The sequence below is a fragment of the Eupeodes corollae genome, chromosome 1 (assembly GCF_945859685.1).
Source record: "Eupeodes corollae chromosome 1, idEupCoro1.1, whole genome shotgun sequence".
NCBI classification, from domain to species: domain Eukaryota; kingdom Metazoa; phylum Arthropoda; class Insecta; order Diptera; family Syrphidae; genus Eupeodes; species Eupeodes corollae.
In genome coordinates this window covers 187,723,385-187,743,066 of record NC_079147.1, presented here as the reverse complement: position 1 = coordinate 187,743,066, position 19,682 = coordinate 187,723,385, and the positions used below count along the sequence as shown (strand labels likewise).

General features: G+C 34.8%; 2 protein-coding genes across 3 annotated transcripts in view; both read left to right on the top strand.

Annotated features, from left to right (window-relative positions):
• The window catches only part of LOC129938910 (uncharacterized), a 406,682-nt gene that overhangs the window by 301,157 nt on the left and 85,843 nt on the right, over positions 1 to 19,682 (top strand). The window lies entirely within an intron of this gene.
• LOC129938725 (cingulin) overlaps positions 1 to 19,682 on the top strand; it is a 55,816-nt gene that overhangs the window by 31,661 nt on the left and 4,473 nt on the right. Inside the window, exons 3-8 of one of the 2 annotated variants that reach the window (XM_056046453.1) lie at positions 11,107 to 11,165; positions 11,832 to 11,995; positions 15,678 to 15,892; positions 16,265 to 17,315; positions 17,378 to 17,590; positions 18,806 to 18,896. In XM_056046453.1, coding sequence (XP_055902428.1) covers positions 11,107 to 11,165; positions 11,832 to 11,995; positions 15,678 to 15,892; positions 16,265 to 17,315; positions 17,378 to 17,590; positions 18,806 to 18,896 — 1,793 coding nt within the window. Of the gene's footprint in view, positions 1 to 11,106; positions 11,166 to 11,813; positions 11,996 to 15,677; positions 15,893 to 16,264; positions 17,316 to 17,377; positions 17,591 to 18,805; positions 18,897 to 19,682 lie in introns of both variants that reach the window. The other variant, XM_056046445.1, reaches the window with a different exon arrangement.

Here is a 19,682-nt window from a genome sequence, read left to right as displayed (position 1 = left end):
ATTCTATTCAACTCGATTTCTCAAACGACCATTCCAACGAGTATCTGCTGGATAGATCTTGCGTGATGTCTTACGTGTTGCAACATTTAAATTATCTGATTCTTCGTTGCCGTTTATATGTTCTTTTTCGCTGATTTTCATTTTTGCACTGCAATCATTTAAGATTTCCGGAATATAATTATTTGTATCTTTATATTTAAATTCATTTAATAACATTGTTTGATTGAAATGTCGCTTCCAAATTACATCGCAATTTCCTTTTTTAACTTTAACTAAAAGATAACGTTTGCCAATAACTTTTAAGATTTTTGCTTTAATCCAAGAAATTTTTCCTGGTATTGAAAAATCTTTGACAACTACTTCATCTTCTTTTCTAAATATTTTCGAATTATTCCCTTTATAATATTTTCTTTGTTTCTTTTGCATGCAGTTAACTTTTTTTAACAATTCTTTTGGTTTCTTTTGAATTCTCTCTTCTTGATTTATATTTAATGGATTTAATAAGTCTAACCTACTTCTTAAATTCCTGCCAAATACTAATTCAGCTGGAGCACGACCGGTGGTACTGTGAATGGACTTTCTATAATCGATTAAAAAGATTTGCAAACAATGATTCAAACTGTCACTTGGCTTCTTTGAGTGTAATGCTTTTTTGAGTGCCCTTTTAACCAATCGAACACCATTCTCTGCCTACCCGTTCGTTGCTGGGTGGCCCACCGGTGTAGTAATATGCTTTATACCGTTACCTTTTAAAAAATCTTGAAAAAACTTTGAATTGAATGTTCGACCATTGTCGGTAACAATGGTTTCAGGTAACCCGAATCTACTAAAAATCTGAAGCAAAATTTCTTTAGTATGAATACTCGTAATATTTTTACCCATGTCTACACACTCGATCCATTTACTAAATGCGTCAACAATAATTAAAAAATTTCGGTCGAAAATCGGGCCCATGAAATCTAAATGGATTCTCTCCCAAACTTTACCTGGCCAATCCCAATTAATTAATTTCGTCTTTATTGGGTTATCTTGATATAACAAACAAGATTCACAAGATTTAGCAATGTTCTCCAAGTCCTTATCCCAAGAAGGCCACCAACAATACCCTCTAGCTAATCCCTTCATTTTTACTATACCCAGATGTGACCGATGAAGTTCGAACAAAACCTGTTTCCTAAGAGATTCAGGTATTACTAATTTGTAACCCCAAAAAACTCCACCCGCTTCCACCGATAACTCTGAGCTTCTAAGCAAATAAGCTTTTAAACTTTCATCTTCCACATGCTTAGGCCATCCTTTTTTATATATCCTACAACTTTTGTCAACACGCTGTCCTTACTTGTTTCGGCTACTACGTCCGCAAACTTTATAGGCAAGTTACCAACTTCTTGTACATAATTGACGTAAACGTCATCAGCGGCAGTATCTTCTTCTGGTGGATCTATGGGGGAGCGTGAAAAATAATCCGCAATATTCTTTTTCGTATTTACGTATTGCGTTTGAAACTGATAGCCGGAAAGGAAAAGGGCATACCTTTGAAGGCGATTTGCCGATAGCGGTGGTATGCCTCTTTTGGAACCAAAAATTGAAACGAGTGGCTTACTATCAGACAACAAAATAAACTCTTTCGCGAATAAATATTGATGGAATTTCCTAACACCAAATACAATCGCGAGTGCCTCCTTTTCCACCTGCGCATAGTTTTTTTCGGAATCGGATAGCTTCCTAGATGAAAAACAAATTGGGCGTTCTATTCCACTTTCATATTTATGAACTAACACCGCTGCTAAACCGCTTGGGCTTGCGTCTACAATGAGTTTAACTGGCACGTTGGGATCATAATGAGCTAACACCTGATTTGAAGATAACAGCTTCTTTACCTCAGTGAATGCATTTTCTTGGGCAACGCCCCATTTGAATTTACAATCATTTCTTAACAATGTGTAAAGATCGTTTGCCTTAGATGCTAAATCTGGCATAAAACTCCGGTAAAAATTGATTACCCCCAGAAATGATTGCAGTTCCTTCACTGAGCTAGGACTTGGAAGCTGTATTATATCTTCGACACGTTTTGGATCCTTATGTAGCCCCTGCTTGTCTATGACATGACCTAAATACTTGACCGAATCTACAAAAAAGCTACACTTATCTTTAGCTACCTTAAGCCCCGCACCTTTTAAACGTTTTAAAACTTCGGCTAACCTTTCTAAATGCGTTTCCTTGTCACTAGCTGTTATAAGTAAATCGTCCATGAAAACTACTACTCCCTCCAAGTCGATCAATAATTTTTCCATATCTTTCTGGAATATGGCAGCCGCTGGAGCAATGCCATAAACTAACCTTGTACTTCTTAACAACCCTCTAGTTGTACTTATCGTAGTCAAATCTCTGGATTTCTCATCCAAAACTAACTGCTGGTATGCAGATGACAAATCGATTTTTGTGAATGACTTCCCGCCATGCAATTTCGCGAAAATCTCGTCGATGGTCGGTAACTGGTGTTGCACTCCCTCAATAACTTGATTCACAGTCGTCTTATAATCTCCGCAGATACGAACTGAACCATTCTTTTTTAATATAGGGACGATCGGCGTCCCCCACTCACTATGATCAACCCGCTCATAAACTCCTAATCGTACTAAATCATCTAATGCCCTCTCCACCTTCTCCTTTATGTGAAAAGGTAGTCGACGAGGTTTAAAAAACTTTGGAGTAGCACCTTTTTTTATTTGTAAAGAGATTTGTCTTTTGTTGTACATGCCTAACTTCCCATCAAAAACTTCAAAAAACTTGGATAAAACATGTGCTAAATCTTGGTCTTTTACATTTATAAAATTCACTTCTTTAATGCCAACGTTAAACGCGAACATCCAATTTCTACCTAGAATCGGCGGGCCACCGTTTTTTACCACGTGAATGTCTAACATTTTACATTTATTGGCATAAATTACCTTGAGATTACAAAATCCAAGAGGTGTTATAGCACCGCCGTTATAATTACGAAGCATCACACTCGTTTTTTTTAATTGACAGCTTGAAAAATGCTTCTCATAATCTAACTCGGATATTGCTGTGATTGCCGACCCGCTATCGATCTGCATGCACATGTTTTTACCGTTTACAATAACATCAGCCGTGATGGGTCTTAAACTAGAGTTAGTACTGCAATAAAAAAAAGACAAATCGTCATCGTTAGATACATAATTACACTCTTTGTTAAATTTATTATTAAATTTTTTGGGACACATTTTTTTTAAATGACCCCTTTTCTTGCAATTTTTACAAATATAGTTTTTATATCTACATTGACCTTCACTATGGTTTGTGTAACCACACACGTTGCACCGACCAGATTTACCGCTCGCTGATGTTGATTGATGAGATGATGATACCGTTTCGCCTTTACCGCTACGTTGCATGTTTTTACCGCTCTTCCTCTGGATACTAAACACGCTTGCTGGTTCTTCTTTGATATCTTGTACAGTGACGTCATACTGCCTTTTTACGCATTCAACAGACAAAGCCATTTCTAACGCCTTTTGAAACGTCAGATCACTCGCCTTCTCCAGGAATAGTTTGTCTTTTTCAGGGCCTTTTTTGAGACCCATCACAAACCTGTCTCGCAATGCTACGTTCAGATGAGTATCGAAAGAACAATTTACAGCCAAAGCCTTCAGCCTTGCTGCCCATTCTTGTAAGGTTTCATCGTCGTGTTTCACAGATTCATAAAACTTTCGTCTCTCTGCGAACACTGAAAATGATGGCTTGAAATGTTCTTCCATCGCTATTATAATTTCACTGTATGCTGTGGTGGCATCTTCAGGAGCCCTTGGATGCATGATTTCTTTAAGAAAACGGAGCGTTCTCTCACTGAGACCACTTAACAGCACTGCTTTTCGCTTCTTTTCGTCAGCTGCGCCTTCCAAATTATTAGCGATGAAAAATTGCTGGATTTGGATTTTAAAAAGTAGTACCCGTGGCATGATGGTTAGTGCGTTGGACTGTCATGCCAGAGGTCTTGGGTTCGATCCCTGCCTGTGCCATCCAAAGCCTTTTCACGGGTACTGCCTCTTGCGAGGAATTGACAAATTCTCCAAGAGTAATTCTTGTCATGAAAAAGTGCTTTCTCAAACTAGCCGTTCGGATTCGGCCTTAAATTGTAGGTCCCTTCCATTCCTGACAACAGTACTCGCACACAGGAATGGTTGAGAGTTGTAAGTCACTAGGCCCTGGTTCACAACGGACTGTTGCGCCACCCCATTTGATTTTTTTTTTATTTTAAAAAGATTCCAATCATTTTCTTTAAAATCGTAGGTTGGAGTTCTGCCCAAATACGCCATGGTTTTTATTACTTTTTATTTTATTTCCTCGTCGCCAGTTGTAACGTCTAATACCAAAGGCAGTCTTTTTAACACTGAGCTTTATTTGATCTTCCTCATCCTTACTTACTAATTACATTGTGTTCTTACATACTACCTTACAATATTCCCAGTATTGTATATAAGTGTTAGTATAAACTTATATTCTATGTTCTATGATATTCCATGATTTGTGTTTATCGTATAAGGGTGCCTATACACTTCAACAATCAAAAACTACGTAATTATTAAAAATGGAACCATGAATGTTTTATCAATTCCTTAAAATTCATCACAAAAGTGGTAAATATTTTGAGTTAGTGATGTGAAGAATCGAAAACTGAGAACATTGCTGCTGTCAGTGTTGAACAAAACTTACGTTTGTCAGTCTATACAATTAGGCATTTCACAAACATTACTACACCGTATTATATATTATGCATACTCGTAGCTCTCAGTTAACTCAATTCCCCTTATTGTTATGTTAAGTGACTCATCAACTGTTAATAGATCGTAAAGTTTAGAATTTAACTTGAAAATCATAATAATCTATTCGGATTTTTGAACCTTTGAAAAGATTCTGACTTTCCTTTTAAAAAAATAACGAAAAATTTCTCTACTAAAGTGAACGACTAATACTATGTTATATCGTGCTTCACAACAAGAACGAGTCAGAAAGTATATTTCAGAATTTCTGTTGCTCGAGTTCCCTTTAATTTGAAAGGCATTCAAGTTTTTTTATCTTTACACAAACTTCACAAATATTTTTGTTGACTTTGTTAAAACTTATCCCAGAGACATAATTCTATCGAAGTTATCGACGGTTCCACAACTATCCTCTAATTTGTCTGCTTTGACGTTAACATTTGCCATGAAGCATTGTCTAGGCCAAAATTTCACTTAGTTTATTCTGCAGCAATCTTTGATGGCTAACAAAGTTTATTGGTTTAATCAGCCGAATTATTTTCTCTTTGGTTTTTGTCACTTACTCCGAATCACGAGTTGCACCAACTTTATTCTCTACGCGGTCCCAAAAGTTCAAACTATATCTTTAATGCAAACTTCCAGGAATTCCAACTTTCACGACCTCAAAGTTTCTCCATTTTAAGTCAACAAGTTCTGTCACAGCACGAATATTCAGCTTCCTTAAATTATTCTTTTATTAGATTAACCAAACTTAGTAAAGACCGAGCCCAATTTTATTTAAATGCTTTTGTAAAATGGGTTCCTTGCCATATTGGAAAAGGAATACAAACTAATTTGTACAACATTTGTAACCTATACAATTAAAAGATAGTCATGTAAAGTAACAATTTTTAACGACATCTGAAAAAATAACTAGTTGCCTCGGTCGTATTCTGCGTTCAAAGAATGCAGTTGCCTGCAAATGTTATCCCTTATGTTGTCTGAACCCACCCATTTCCAGTGAAAAGTCATTTGAGTGAAATGTGCAAAATCTTCGACTTTTGAAAAGTCAAAATCATTTCCAGGAAAAAGTCATTTCAGTGAAATGTCCAAAATCTTTAACTTTTGAAATGTAATGTCAATATCTACGAGTTTTAACATTATGCAAATGTGTTTTATAAACTGTTACCTTTGTGTTTCTCAAGATATCAGAATAAGTTGAGAGCCTTCATGGCTGATGTGTTTAATAAACACAAAAAGCGTATAAAACTTAAGAACAATGGGCCATATTCAAACGACGGAACATATGTTTAAGCTTTTTCTAAATCTATAAAACGTCAAAGATACAAAATGATTGGGAAAATTACATAGCGAGACATTTTAGAGACTTTAGAGACTTATGTACGATTTCATAAACAAACACTAAAAGCACTTTTATCTAAAAGCTTTTTAAATTTTATCAGGCCTTTAAATTTGTTCAGTTTCACCAAGCTAAAAATGGGAAATTTCAGGGATATTTTTGTTAAAATGGAGTTCTCCTCACAACCCTGTAAAAAGAAAACCTCTTTTTTCTTTCTATTAAGTGAATTGTATGAGAAAAAATGAGAAAGCATTATATGTTGAAATAAATGACAAGAATCTCAAAATACAACAGAGTAAACAAATCAAAAACAAACGTTTGAGTAATCGTGTGGCTTGGACGGTGGCGTATAACTATATATGATGTTCTTCTTCGTCAGATGAAGATGACGAATCTAATATTCGAATCAAAAATTAAAATCATAAAAATAATATTATAAATAGTAATGCAATGTTGAATTGGTCAACCTATTCATTCGGTATCTAACAATATTGAGAATAAACATTTTACGAAGTAAAACATCAGCTGTCAACCTGTCATTTTCATTTTTTAATGACACTTTTAAAATTTAATGAGCCAAAAACGGGCATTTAGTTTGAAAAGGGGTTTAAAAGCTTATTTACTTTAAAAACGCTTGGTGAAACCAAAATATCCCATTTTACAGTTTAAAATCTTGTTTAATGTTTAAAAGTTGTTTATGAAATTGGGCATTAAGCATATAATATATTGTAGCAAAATCGGAGAGAACGTAAGAATCGAGGAAAGAAAGAACCCTTAGAAATAAATAAAACAATTTGTAGCTTTAAAATAAATTTTATTTCAAAGGCTCTGGTTCCCGAGAGATATATTTTTGTATGGATAAATTGTGATATTGGTTTGTAGGATTGATGTTACGGAAGTGTGCTAGCTGTTAAGGGATCGGCCAGAAAAAAAAGAGAACGAGCTTCATATAACGCGCGCCTTTTATGCCTTCCGTAGTTCCGAAAATTTCCTTTTGAATGTCTCTTTCTATCTCAATTAATCGGGCGTTCTCCTTCATCTGACACTTCGCAGCAACGTTGTTTCTGATGAGTTCAGAAAAAAAGCTCTGTTTGTGTTGTTTATTTTTATGGTGGACTAATTCATTTTCGCAACAATATGTATCAACATTTGAAAACGAAGGCTCTACTTAACCCGAATGAACACCATTTAAATAAATGAGGACGATTTGTATGAAAGGTATCGATTCTAGATTCCAATAACTGTCACGTTTATGATTGACTTTCTAACTATTGACGATCGGTATTCAATGAAAGGTTTTCCAATATCTGTGTGCTTTCAAGTTTTAACAGCACCAGCGCGACTTAAATACAATTTCTCAACTAACATCAAACAGAATCATTTAAAGGATTAAGGATTAAAGATTTTGGCCCTCCAGCTAAAGCATTTTATTTTGTTCCCCTCTACAAGCCATTTTGTATAGGATTAAGTGAAGTTGTACTAGAATTGTAGTAGAATATACTTTAAGCCTGTTTCTAACTAAACAGAGCTACTAAATTCTTTATGAATAGCATACGTGGCTAACCTAGATCTTAAATTTAGACTCTAGTTCAAATAGACTCGGGTTGAAAAAATGACTTTGAATATGCCCCAGTGTGTTTGATTAACATAAGTTTTCAATGAAATACAAAATATTCAAGGAAACGTTAATCTTGGTCTCAAGCGTAAATCAAAAAATTGAAGCGAATAAGTCCTAAGATGTCAGATCTTGGAATGTAAAGCTTTTTCTGGTAATTTTTCGCCTGGAAAACTATATTTTTCCAAACCTTTTATTGTGTTTCAAGTTTTTCGACAAAAGAATAAAAAAGTAGAACAATACGTTGAAAATTTTAAAGAAATTATGCTTTCTTATTCACCTCAATTTATTTCCGTTGTATGGAAAAAACGATATTGTAGTTACGGTTTCATTGATGTTAAATTCACTCACAGTTCTTGTTATATAGAGTATGATTTTTAAATTACTTTAAAGATTATTTGAAGCCAAAGAAGCTGCAACCTAATTCCGAGGATTCCGATCCCACTGAATTTTTAATCGAGGGTATAACTTGTTGCAATTATTCTTTTCCCACCATGGTCTCGCAATATACATTAGAAATGATGTTGCTTATCAGTTTTTATCACAATATGGTCTTTGCACCAGTTCTTTCTTCAATTTAATGTGGTTTAAATGTTCCATAAATTAGCAAATCATTCACTATCGAAGCCCCAATCTAGACGGAGTTTCAACTTCTCGTGAATTTGATGCTTTGTCTGATTCCATTCAAAGAACCGTTTCATCCACTGAAATCGTTATTACGGGCGATTTTAATTTACACAATTCTTCATGGCTTCAACTTTCGGGCCAGACAAAATCCGAAGGAGTGTGTGCTGAGATCTTCGCTGAGTTGAACCAACTTACTCAGCTTATCAACGAGCCCACTCGAATATCAAACGTGGTAGGTTGAGCAGAAAACAATCTTGACTTGTTTCTTACCTCTGATCCTGGTAAGTACACTATTAGTGTTTTATCTCTTCTAAGCACATCTGACTATTGTGTCATATCAGCAAATTTCTCGTGTCAAAACTCTCCAGGTAAAGGAAGAGCTCCAAAGAGAACCGTTTGGAAATACGAGAAAGCCAACTGGGACTTTCTCAATAATTATTTTAGGATCTTTAACTGGTCACTATGCTTCCTTGATAGTAACGTTGACGCCAGAGCAAGTTTGATTCTCTTGGGAATAAGAACTTTTATCCCGAATAGGGTTTAAAGCATCAGACCTAAGGAACGCATGGTTCGATGCGAGCTGTAAAGAGGTTTTTGGGGTCAAGAAGGTAAGTTTTCGTTGTTTTAAAGTCTATCCAACTAAGAAAAACCGGAATAAATTCAGCCAAGCCAGGAAGGTCTGCAACGCCCATATTCGACAGACGACATTTTTATATGACCAAAATTACGGCAAAAAATACTGCCTTGTCCCAAAGGCAGTAAAAATGTTTAGTCATTTGTCAAAAATATGAGGAATTCTTCCTCTTCCTCGTTCCCTAGGCTCGCTGTTAATTACACTCCATTTGTTAGCTCTTTAGAGAAAGCTAATCTCTTTGCTAAGCAGTTCTCCGCTAATTCAACGCTACCAGTGAGTGTTATGACTCTGCCTGTCATCGAGGTTGTGAGTGACCAATCTTTTTTCGCACTCGAACTGCGGCGAGAGTCCTAAATGATCTTAACATACATAGATCCGTGATCCAGATGGTATTCCCGCTATTGTTCAACGCTGACAAAACCACTGTCCTACTCCTCAGGTCTTGTTCCGAGCGGATGGAAAACTGCATTTGTGCAGCCTATTCCCGAAAAATCGAATCTTCCTCACCCTCTAATTATCGACCGATTAGACGTAGGTCCCTTCTTTTCAAGGTCATAGAAACGCATATTAACTATCAGCTTAAGAAATATCTCGAAGATCAAAAGCTTTTTAATGACCGACAGTACGGCTTTCGTAGCAATAGGTCATGGTGATCTCGCCGAACAGTGGAGCATATCTTTACATGCATCGCTTTGGAGAAATTAAGATTATTGCACTTGATATTTCAAAAGCATTTCATAAGGTTTGGCATCAGGCTCTCTTATCGAAGATGCGTCCTTTCGGTTTTCATGAATCCCTCCTTCATTGGATTAATAATAACCTTGGATGGATTCAAGCTTGAAAACCACAAAATAAATGCTGGTGTGCCCCAGGGCTCTGTTCTATCTCCAACACTTTTTCTCATTTTTATTAATGATCTTCTGTCTGTAACTTCTAATCCAATACATTGTTTCGCTGACGATAGTACTATTAGCTTTAAATATTTGTTTTTAGATTCACATCCCTCTTCTTCCGATGTGGAACTGCAACGACAAAATATGATAAGCTCATTAAATTCCGATCTACACAGCATTGAACAATGGGGAATAAAAAACCGGGTGGAATTTAATGCTTCGAAAACCCATTGCTGTCTTGTATTGTTAAAGCGAGATATACCCCCCTAGCCCTTATCCATAGATGGTACTTGCATCGAGGAGACTGAACATCTCGATATTTTCGGTATGTGTATCACCAACCACCCTTTGTGGAACGATCACATACGCGATGTCGCCAAAAATGCCACAAGATGTTTGGGTTTTCTAAGGCGATGCAAGAAGTTTTTCTCCTCCTCTGATCTGGTTGTTATTTACAAGACTTATATACGTCCAAAGCTTGAGCATAACTCCCATATCTGGGCTGGTGCTCCTGCAACTTACTTAAGCCTCTTGGACAGTATTGAACGTTGACCATTTACATTGATTACGTCGCTTGAACATCGTCGAAATGTTTCTTGTCTCACCCTCTTTTACCGTTATTTTAAAGGTTTATGCTCTAGAGAAATAGCCAGTTGCCGTAATACTCGCGCTTCTGGGAATGCTCCTCAATGTACCCTCGAGCCCAACTTCGGTAGTAATGTCAAGTACAGAGATTCATTCTTTAGCCGTACTACGGGAATGTGGAATGCCTTGCCACAGTAATATTCGTATATTCAGGAATTAAAAACCAATGTGCACCGACAACTCCTTTCAACCCTCACACTGTGTCTACATAATAAGGGCAGTATTATCCCCTTGACTGTGCGCTTATTATGAAAAAAACTGACTTTGAGTCAATTGACTTTTTAAATTGACTTCAAATCATGTCTTTTCAAAATGATTCAACCTTAACATTAAAAGTCATACTTATTTTGGAAGTCAAAAACATTAAAAATAAGTTTAAGTAATGACTTAACTGCAGTCACTAAAAAAACTTTACTTTCGACAACTTTGCTTTTTAATTATCATAATGGAAGGATTGTAAACTGTCAGAATAATAAACTAGTGTTACGGCCAAATGCCAAAAAAATCAATAGTTTTTTTCTTTGTCAAAGATTTTAGTTAATTCTATTTCTCTTTTTTTTCAATTACAGACCTTCTTCACGATCTTGGACATCCACACAAAATTTGTCAACAAATGGCAATGATGTTGGTACGTTTTTTTGTTGTTGTTGTCTTTACAAAATTTAATTAAAAATTCTTAATTTTAAAATTAATTAAGTTGAAATTTGTCAAGCAAATTATTACTGACTGTTGTGTGATGTTAAAAATTAATATGTGCCAAAATTAATTATCAATCTATGTTATCAGATTTAAAAACATCAGAAAATGGATGTGATACAATTTCATTAAAATCACCTGAACAGTCACAGATTCTTTGACTAAAAATAAATTAATTATTATTATGTATTTATTTAATATTAATACAAAATTATTAAAAAATTTATAAGAAAAACAAACTCACTCAAGTTAATTGTGTTCTTTTTCTACTTTTTTTCTTTAATTCTAACAAATGTGAACCCTCATCAACTTCGCAATCAAATATAAAAATTAAAATCAAATCTTAATAATAACTTAAATATTAATCGATAATAAAAATGACTAATTTTATAATAAATAAATAAAAACAACACTACATTAACGCACGCTCTCGCTCGCACGCTTTGTTCGTTTATCTACTATTTTACTGTTCGTTCGCTCGTTTGGCGTCGAATTGTGTCCCACAATCTATCTCTCGCTCTTACTTTGGTTAACATCATTAAATTTTAAAATTAAAATGAAAAAATTCTCATCAAAAAAGTTGTTCAATATAATATAGAGCTTAAGAAACGCCCCCAATCATGGACTTCAACACCGGATTTAGATGAAAAGAATAATAAATCCGCTGCCATGGTTATAAGACCAGTGGAAAATAATGTTGATGTTTCTTTAAGTGTCCAAATACCACCGAGGAGGCATACAACAACTTTGGATTTGAAAGAGGTAGGTAAAACAGGTATGATGGATATATTATAATTGTTTTGTTTTTGAAAAAATATGGTGTAAGTTTTTCAAAAATTAATAATTAGTTCAACAAACTAGAAAAGCGTCCATAGCATTTGTTTTCAATAAACAATAAGAAATTGCCAAGTAGTCCTGAAATTAATATTTAAAAGACACAATTCAAAATTTTTTAGAACTAGTTTTAACTCTACAAATTGACAATTTTAAAGGGGATATGAATAACCGTTCGGACCGTTCAGTTTAAGTAGTATTCAATTCAAATGTGATATCCACAAAATGAAAGCTGGTGTGTCCCAGGGCTCCGCTTTGTCTCCGACACTTTTCCTTATTTTAATAAATGATATTCTGCCCAAAAAATTCTAACCCACTAAATTGTTTCACTAATGACAGTACCCTCAGCTCTTCCTATTCTTTTTGAGATTCTCATTCTTGTCCTTTGGATATGGACTACCCAACGGCAGCGTTTCATGAGCACGTTAAATTCTGATATTGACAGTATTGTTAAATGGAGAATTTGAAACCGTAGAGCATTTGATGCTTCAAAAACTCAATGCGGTCTATAGTCGCAAAATCGTAGCCTCAAATACCACTATACATAGGTCGTGTTTGCATTGAGGAGACTAAACAGCTTTCAGTTTCAGCTATATGCATAACTATCTACTTCTTGTGGAGTGATCACATAATTGACATCGCCAAAAATGCTGCTGTGGTAGGTTTTTCAAAACGACCGCGACGCATCGCTAAGATGCAAGAAAAATTGGAAAAAATATTCCTAAACCACAGTATATTTTTTTATTTGGTTTGATATCCCAATAACCAACTTGAGTCTCATGGGTGGAATTGAAAAATGATAGATCATTCTATTACTGAGACATGTTTAATTGATATTTTAGCAAAAATGCTTTAATCAAATAGCAAGTTGTTTTCCTCCCCCCAAAAAATTCATCCGTTATACCCGTACTTCTGGAAATGCTGATTAGTTAACCCTATATTGTTAAGTATTTTTAAGATTTTTTCTTTAGCCGCAGTACAGGAATGTAGAATGCTATACCAGCCTCAAGACTTGCCAAGATACAAAATAACACTTGAAGGTTTGTCCCATAGAAATTATAATTAATTTTCAAACGCCATCTGTTGCTAAAAAAACTGCTTTTGCCAAAGAAACTAAATACACATATTTTTATTAAAGTTTAAAGAAATAAATAAAATACAAAAATAAAGTTCAAAAGATTCTCCATAGTTCCACTGAACCTACCAGAAGGAATAGGAGCGGTAAGGAATAGATGACATAAGAGTGAAATTGGCTTCTAGCAGTCATTAAATAAGCAAGCATTAGTTGAAATGAAAAGAAATTCTGTCAAAATATCAGAGTTCATCTTGAGTTTTTAAATGATGTCATATTTTTTTACATTTAACACTACTCAACGAACACATCCAACACATTTCAAGCGCATCAATGGACAGGTTAAGACGACGCACAGTGGCCCGATTTGACTTTTTTAGTTTCAAAAATCATATTTCCTATACCAATCGTATCTTGAAGGAAATTTTCGAGGCTATAAAAATTGTATTTTTCAAAAAAAAAAACCGTTTACAGGGTGTTTCAAAATTGTGTGTTAAAATAAGAAGTTTTAACAAAGGCGATAAACATATCGGTATTTTAAAATGCAATCGTAAAAATCAATTTTTTAAGTAATCTAAGTGAATTCAAACAATAGAGCAAAAAGAAAAAGGACCAATTCGAGTGAATTTTTTTTTTTTAATTTTAAGGCATTTTTTTTTATTTTCAAGAATACATAATGTATTTTGGTGATATATCAAAAGTCAAACAGTGTAAAAAGAAATAAAGACAAAACAAATCAATATAAATAAACACTATACATTTCTTGAAAACTATCATCTAAGTCCGCGGAAATGTTTAATAAAGTCATCATTTCTGGAGAGTATCATTCTTTCAGACCTTTTTTGCTTCTCACCTGCCACAAGAAAGAAATAAGTGGATCCAAAGAGGTTGGTAGCATGTTGAATAGGTCCTCATTCTGCCGAATCCTTGAAACTTTACACGTATTTTGATATCGATATTTCTTCTAATCTTTATTTTTGCATTCCTGGGCTTCTTCTGACAGTTCTCCAAGTGGTAGTGATTGATATTCAATGATATTTTGACAATGATCCAATATTTTGTGTAGAGTAGGTGTGATTAGTTTTTCAGGATACTTTTGTTTTAAAAGCTCTGCCGTTTTCTTAGTGTACTGCCCAAATTTAACTGCATTCACTACTTCTCTGCAATTCAAAACGTTCAATACTACTTTGAGCCTCATTATAACTTCTCCATTGATGATAGTTATTCGAGTGGTGGCATCTGACTGTTCAAAAAATCTTTTTGCAGTGTTTACGTCATTAGTGTTTCCTAATCACTGTCTCTTTAACATATTGGAACATAATGAGCCAACAGAAATGAACTGATGATGGGCGAGGGTTCCTCCAATGTTCACCATATGTACTATTGAGTCGAAGTCGGACAACTAATGCCATTAACATGTGTGCGTCAGTTTTACTATCTGTTGTATTTATTTTTTGCTGTACTTTGTCCAGATGATCCATCTCAGCCCTATTTACTCTGTAACGTTAGATTTCTTGAAAGTGCAACTATTTGATCCTCCGTTTTGCTTTCTATTAGCCGCATTGCTGTATGATCCATCATGTTTTGAAGTTTCACTCTAGTTAATATTTCCGTGACTTCGCAGTTTTCGAGAACTGCTTCTTTTTTCGCAACTGTAATCATTTTGTAGGATGGCAAGACATCTACATTGTGATGTCTTAACGAAGTTCTCAGGATTTTATATTTTTCTTTTAAAAGTCCCAAATCTATAAACAAAGCTAATGCGTTTTCACTGGTGTATTTTATGGAATTGTGTTGGGGAGTGTGAATGCTTTCGTTGATTCTTTTGACACGAAGTGGACTTGCAGAAGATATTGCCTGAATTATATCACTCTTCCCCTGTTCATGGTCCTTTTTGTACCTTATACTCAAAGCTTCATAGAGATGTTCTGTACATATCTCCTTTGTAGCTTTGATTAGTTTCTTGGTTTTCCTCTTGGTGTAGTTGGGAGATCACCCGCTTCTTCTGTTGTTCCGGTATTGATATGCAGCGATAAGGAAAGCCAATTTGCATTCTTTTTGAAGTTATTTCACGTTCTTTGGCTGCTATCCATTTTCTATCAAGGTTGTAATAAAATAGTTTTGATATCTGTTTGACTGTATTTGCATCTGGTAGTTGGTACTCACTTTCCACGGCAGATATAAAGTCATTAGAATTGGAATAAAAGTCAAATCTCTTCTCGTTGAAGGATTTCTTTTTAATGTTAATCTGCAGTGATTCCTTGTAGATGTTATATCTGTTGCTCACATAAAATTCCACTCTACTACAGATGGCTTTTCCAAAAAAACATCAATATTTGCAATTCAGTGGAAAGAATAATATATTCCCTAAAACCTGAAATTCAATCTCCATATAATTTTTACATCCCATGAGGATACCTTCTACGCACGATAAATTGTTAGGAACATTAAAACTTTAATCATTTACAGAACTGTACTACAAAATGAAATCTTATAGTGTAAATCATTACTTACGGTTTTTTTTTTTAATTTTGACAGTTGGAAGAAACAGTTACAGTTAAGCGGCCATCATCAACATCGTTATCATCATCACCGTCATCATCATCCACTTCAAAGGATATTCCAGACGATTTAGTCATTCAGTACAACGACAGCCTCGCTGAGCGAATGCGTAAAATGAATCTTCTTAAAAAACAAAAGAGCTTAAATGCTCGTGAATCAAGCCGTGAACGTGCAGTTGCAAAGAAGGAAGAGTAAGATTATTTCTTCCATACTTAGTTCCCTTAAACTCGTAAAAATGAGAATGAGTTGACTTTATTTTGACATTTTTTTTAAACGTCACTCGTACCATTTATACGAAGAAACAAAACTGTCAAAGTGGTTTTCGTTTCAAACATTTTTCAAAGTTGCTAAACTCATTTTGTTTTTATCAAGTAAAAGGGAACAAATTTGTTGTTTTCAGTAGAAATGGTAAAGTTGGCCATAACTGAACGAGCACAAGACTCCTAGCTACTGGAAGCCAATGTTCCGCTAAACAAAATTAAACTTTTTGCTTTTGTCTCTGTGTATGGCCAACTAAAATGATTTTTGCGATACCAATCTTGAGATCCTTTTCAAATTTTCAGAACTACAAGCAACCATAACTCGATAGAGAATAGCACTCCTCCAGATCGACCAGAACGTAGACAGTCTAGTTCCTCTACAACAGATTCATCTAAAAAACTTCAAAGTGCTCCGAAGAAATCTACAACTTCAACCACTTCATCATCACCAACATCACCCAAACCATCTTCAACAACATCGACAAGTTCTTCAACAACAACTTCTAAATTATCAACATCATCGGGGACATCAAATAGTAGTTCAACATCAAGTTTATCTTCCAGGTCATCAAGCAGCAGCGTATCTTCGAAAAAAGAATCTGACAAGCAACGAGCCACAAAAGATGTTGAATTTATGTTAAAAATAAAAGACAACCAAAAGGCTGTCTCGGATAGATATAATGATAATGCTTCTCTCACAACAGAAACCACTGATACAACTATCATTGGAAGCCACAACCAGGAGCTTCAAGATGAGCTGAAATCACTGCGAGCCGAGCTTGATGCAATGCGTGCTCGAGCTGAACGAGCTGAAAGGGATAAAAGTGATATTTTGTTGAGACGATTAGCTTCTATAGACACTGGCCCGAACAGAACTGCTGCTTCGGAGGCTCTCAGCTTGCAACAGAGAGTCAATGAACTAAAAGCACAACTTGAAAGGGTCACAGATGAAAAGAGATCCCTCAACACTCGATTAAAAGAAATCGAAAACGGACCGAAAAGTGTTGAATATGAGATGAAACGAAAACTCCAAGCTGCCGAACAACTTTGTGAGGAACTTATGGAAGAGAATACAGAAGTCAAACGAGAATTGCGAGGTCTAGAAGCTGAAATGGAAGAGATGCATGATAGCTTTCGGGATACACAGGCTGAGGTCAATACAACTTTGCAGAAACAGCTTGAATCAACTACAAAGAATTGTAGGATTCTAAGTTTTAAGCTGAAAAAATGTGAACGTAAAATTGACAGTTTAGAACAGGAAAAACAGGCTAGCTGTAATGAAGACATGGCTAACAAAATTAAGAAGCTTGAAGAAGAATTGAGGTTTTCCAATGAGTTGGCCAGAAAGTTACAAGTAAGTATATACATATGAAGAGATCTTTTGTTACAATTTTGTGTTCATTAATATATTTCAAGACCGAAGCGGATGAGCTTCGTAATCCTGGGAAAAAGAAGCCACCAATGTTGGGGGTCATAGGTAAGTCAACTTCAGCTGACGGAAAGTTTACACGAGAATCATTAACTCGAGGTGGTTCACATGAAGATCCTCAGCAGCTTATGAGAGATTTACAAGACTCCATCGAACGAGAATCAGATTTGAAGGATCAATTGAAGTTCTCCGAACAAGAGGTGAGTTTTTTTTCGAAAGTTTTATGTTAAAGATAAGCTTATTTGATTTTGAGAATACAGAACGAAAGACTTCGCCAGAGACGTGGTGTTCTTGGCCGTTTTAATCAAGGAACACAAACTGATGAACTTGAGATTTTATATTTCCCAAGGAGCACACAAACTCGCAATGAATCGTGCGAATCGGGATTTTCAGAAATAACCGCACAATCAAACATTGAAATGGTTGATTCAGAAACGTCAACTGACATCATCGTATTAATCGACGAAGGAATACAAGCTGAGCTTATTCCGATGATTATGGAGGATAAAGAAACTAAAATCGATGAAAGTTTCTTAGAAATGACAACTATGTCACGAGATCTTCAAACCGATATTGTTGTGTTCGAATCAATTGCATCACAAACGTCAGATGAAATTATTGTTAAAATGTCAGTTGAAACTCAAACTGAACTGAATTTCATAGAAATGACAACTATGTCACGAGATCTTCAAACCGATATTGTTATGCTTGAATCTATTGCATCACAAACGTCAGATGAAATTATTGTTAAAATGTCAGTTGAAACTCAAACTGAAGATGCCGTTTTGATCGAATTTAATAAAACTGAGTCATTAGAAGAACAAGCTGTTACTAAAATATCAACAGAATCTCAGACTGAAGATAATATCGATGAAAGTTCTTTATGTAAAAATGCAAACGTCTCACGGGAAAGCAGTCCTTGGGGGGGCTTTCCATTATTTTCATCTTCAGCTAATAATGGATTATTGTTTCCATCGGTGATGTCAAGGGCTTGGTTTGTTGGTGGTTCAGGTACTGGTTACATCACTGACTTAGTTCAATTTTATATTTTAGTTGGTTGTGTTTACGTAGATTAAATGTTAGTAATTCTAATACAACCTGCAACTAAGGCTGAGCCTGTGTTTTCGAACTTCGAATTGCGAAAGCCAGTTTTGTAATTTGACTTGCCGCTGTTAGCAACTGTCAAAGATGGATATTCTTGAGCAACACAAGTATACAATTTTTTAAATACAAAGCAATGAAAGACAGCAATCTAACTTTTCGATTGGCCTAGAAATTTTCTAAACACCAATTAATGACAGTTCTACGAATCTTTGACATATGAAAATGCTGTCAAATAAAAATAAGATACGATTTTTGTATCATATTGACTAATTCATAATAATTAATGTATTACTTATGTGTTTTGTTTGCAGGCTGAAAATTTAAGGAGAAAACTTGTACGTTTTGAAGATGAAAATGAATCCATGATGATGCAGTTGAAAAAAATGGCATCTCGTTCGAGAAGTACGAATCGAAATACATAGTTGTGTTGTTTTTTTACATTTTTGAGTTTGTTTTATTTCTTTTGTAATTATTTGGCTTAAAAATTTGGCTTTTTGTTTTATTAAATTTATACACAAACACACCAAAAAAGTAAATTTACTTCCTGTTCTGGCTCACTTAAACAAACATGAAACTTTCATTGTTGACAACTTTTTTATTGTCGAACTCCATTGGTAGCTTTCTTTTGCTGTTTTGACAGATAAAAGTTTAATTGTCATCGCCGAATGTTTCCCGTTGGTTTAAAAGAGCCTTTAAACTTCATTTGTTCCATATTTTTGCCATTTTTTCCAGCTGCATAGTTTCAAATATAACTAATAATTTGTTTTCTTTACTAATCATAAGATCCCTTATTTAAGATCTTACACTCATATAAAAAAAAACTAACAGAATTATATTAATTAATCCTCAAAATTCACTCTAGAACAAAATTTTTATAAGTTCATTCTTATATTGACAACTCACATAATATTCGATGTTCTGTCAGTTGAATAATGACAGTAGAAAAATGGAAACAATCGTTTTGACAGCAGACAGAATTGCTTTTTTTGGAGACTTCTCGCACTCGCAGTAAACTGTCAAATCACTGTCATTTATTTAATGAAACTTACATTAGTCGCTTTTGGAGCAACATATTTAGAGATCATACAATTATATCTCACTCCAACTAAGTCATGAAAAAATTATATTTGAATACTGTCTTGACTAGAGACAGTTTAAGAGTCATAACAGGTTTTAGTCATTAAAAGT